At 39.4% G+C, this 2,396-nt stretch overlaps 1 protein-coding gene across 1 annotated transcript in view; it reads left to right on the top strand.

The window, feature by feature from the left end:
- The window catches only part of LOC118323002 (zinc finger protein 501-like), a 3,943-nt gene extending 1,553 nt beyond the window's left edge, over positions 1 to 2,390 (top strand). Inside the window, exon 2 of the mRNA XM_035654905.1 lies at positions 203 to 2,390. Within this exon, the coding sequence (XP_035510798.1) occupies positions 203 to 1,290 (1,088 nt within the window). The 3' untranslated portion in view covers positions 1,291 to 2,390. The remainder of the gene's footprint in view (positions 1 to 202) is intronic.
- The last annotated feature ends 6 nt before the right edge of the window (positions 2,391 to 2,396 follow it).

Genomic DNA, 2,396 nt, shown 5'->3' with positions numbered 1-2,396 from the left:
TCTCTGTAATTGTTATAAGGAGTTCGGTCTAGACCTGTTCTATTTGAAAAGTGTCCTGAGATAACTTCTGTTATGAATTGGCGCTATACAAATAACATTTAATTGAATTGTTATAACCAAATCGGCCATCACTATTGTTATGACAACCAAAATTGTATATATAGTAATAATAATATATTCCTTCTGTTGTCCGTCCCTCCAGAGCTCCCACAGCAACATGTCTTTGTGGAAGAGGAGGTTCCTGCTGACCAGCAGCTCTTTAACCAGGAGAGGAGCACCAGTCCGAATCCAGAGGACCCAGAGCCTCTACAGATTAAAGAGGAAGAGGAGGAACTCTGCACCAGTCAGCATGGAGAGCAGCTTGACCTAAAGCAGGAGACTGATACCTTTATGTTTACATATGAGGAAAGTGACCACAGTGAACCAGAACCAGAAAGAGACCACCAGCTCCTCTATAACAACCCTCATGTAGCTGAGAGCCGAGATCAGAAAGAGGTCAAGCATGAGGACTCAGGATCAGAGCAGAACAGTCAACACGAAGGTCACTGTAGCAATGTTTACAACCCTAACATGTCAGGGATCGGACATAACACTCACACAGCTCAGAATTCTTTCAAATGTGACACTTGTGGAAAAGAGTTTAGGCATAACTCAAAACTGCAGAGACACGCGAGAGTCCACACAGGGGAGAAGCCGTATTCCTGCAAAACATGTGGGAAAGATTTCAGATTCAGCAGCGGCTTAAAAGTCCACATGAGAACGCACACAGGAGAGAAACCGTACCTTTGCAACACCTGTGGCAAAAGATTCAGTGACATGCCAGGATTAAAAAAGCATGTTAGAATCCACACAGGAGAGAAACCGTACCTTTGCAACACCTGCGGGAAAAGGTTCGGTGACATGCCTGCTTTGAAAAAGCACATGAGAATCCACACAGGTGAGAAGCCGTATTCCTGCAAAACATGTGGGAAAGATTTCAGATGTAGCGGTGACTTGAAAGTCCACATGAGAACACACACAGATGAGAAGCCGTATCTTTGCAAGACCTGCGGGAAAGGATTCGGTGAGCTGGCGGGATTGAAAAGGCATATAAGAATCCACACAGGAGAGAAGCCCTATTCCTGCAAAACATGTGGGAAAGATTTCCGATTTGGCAGTTACTTGACAGTCCACATAAGAAGAGCCCACACTGGGGAGAGGCCGTACCTTTGCAAGATCTGTGGGAAAAGATACTTTGACGCGTCTCATTTGGCAAAACATATAAGAACACACAGCAAAGTAGCTTTGTAGTTGTAAAATATGTGGCACACGATTTAGTTCTAGTGTTTTGTGGACAAAACGCAGAAAAACCTCTTGTAGGTGATTGTACGGTGCAAAACATTTTACTCAAATCACACTTAAAAAAAACAACAACCGGTGATCAATATAAACGGGACGAGGGGGTCTCCTGTATAGACGTGCCTGAGTGAAATGGAGAGGACTACAGGACATAACAAAAAAATAGGACATTAAAGTCCCCTGAAATAAATCTTCATCCTTTTTTTAAATATAAAAAAAGTATTTATTTATTGAAGTCTAGATAGATCGATTAATCGTTCGTCGATTATTTTGCATTTTCGGCATCGATCTACCGATGCTGTAGAACAATGTTAGCGCTCTCCTTTGTGAGTTTTTGGGAAGGTGGTAAAAAAAAGTTAGTTTCCAGCCATCTATCCTGCTGTAAACCTTTGCTTAAATTTCCTCGTCTTTTCTAAATATTAAGACTTTTCTCACGTCCTAAGTGAAAGCTAATCTAATCTAAACCCATTACTGGCTAGTGTTTTATATATATATTTAAATATAAATATGATGTTATAATAATGCAGCTGAATGAGGTCGTTAGACATACTATAACCCCCGTTCTTCCTTAAATACATTCACATTCTGTAATCTATGGCATTAACCAATGTATTTTTCTGTTTCATTAATAAAAATGTTAATGTTAATTTTAACAACAAGTTACTGGCTAAGATAACTAAGTTTATTGTGCATGGAATGATACATGACGTTTCTTTGTTTTAATATCAGCATTACACATCGGCCTTCAGTCACACTGCTCTCTAAATATCAGTGTCGGCCATTGAAAAACCCATATCGGTCGAACACTAAAGTATAATTAGCCATTTATATGTTTATTGCCTCATTTATATCATATTTATGTATTTCATAGCCATATTTTGCGTTTGTTTGCATTCAGCTCAAGCTCAACTTGCTGATTTTAAAAGGTCCGTTTTGTAACATTTAGGAGGATCTGTCTGCAGATATTGAGCATAATATTCATAGGTATGTTTTCATTATTGTATAATCACCTGAAAAAAAGAATTGTGTTTTACAATGAGCCGTTTTATCTACAGAGG

The sequence above is a fragment of the Morone saxatilis genome, unplaced genomic scaffold (assembly GCF_004916995.1).
Source record: "Morone saxatilis isolate NCDOM2014 unplaced genomic scaffold, NCSU_SB_2.0 Contig14, whole genome shotgun sequence".
Classification (NCBI taxonomy): Eukaryota; Metazoa; Chordata; class Actinopteri; family Moronidae; genus Morone; species Morone saxatilis.
The sequence above is the reverse complement of the archived record's forward strand: the minus strand, read 5'-3'. Positions and strand labels throughout refer to the sequence as shown.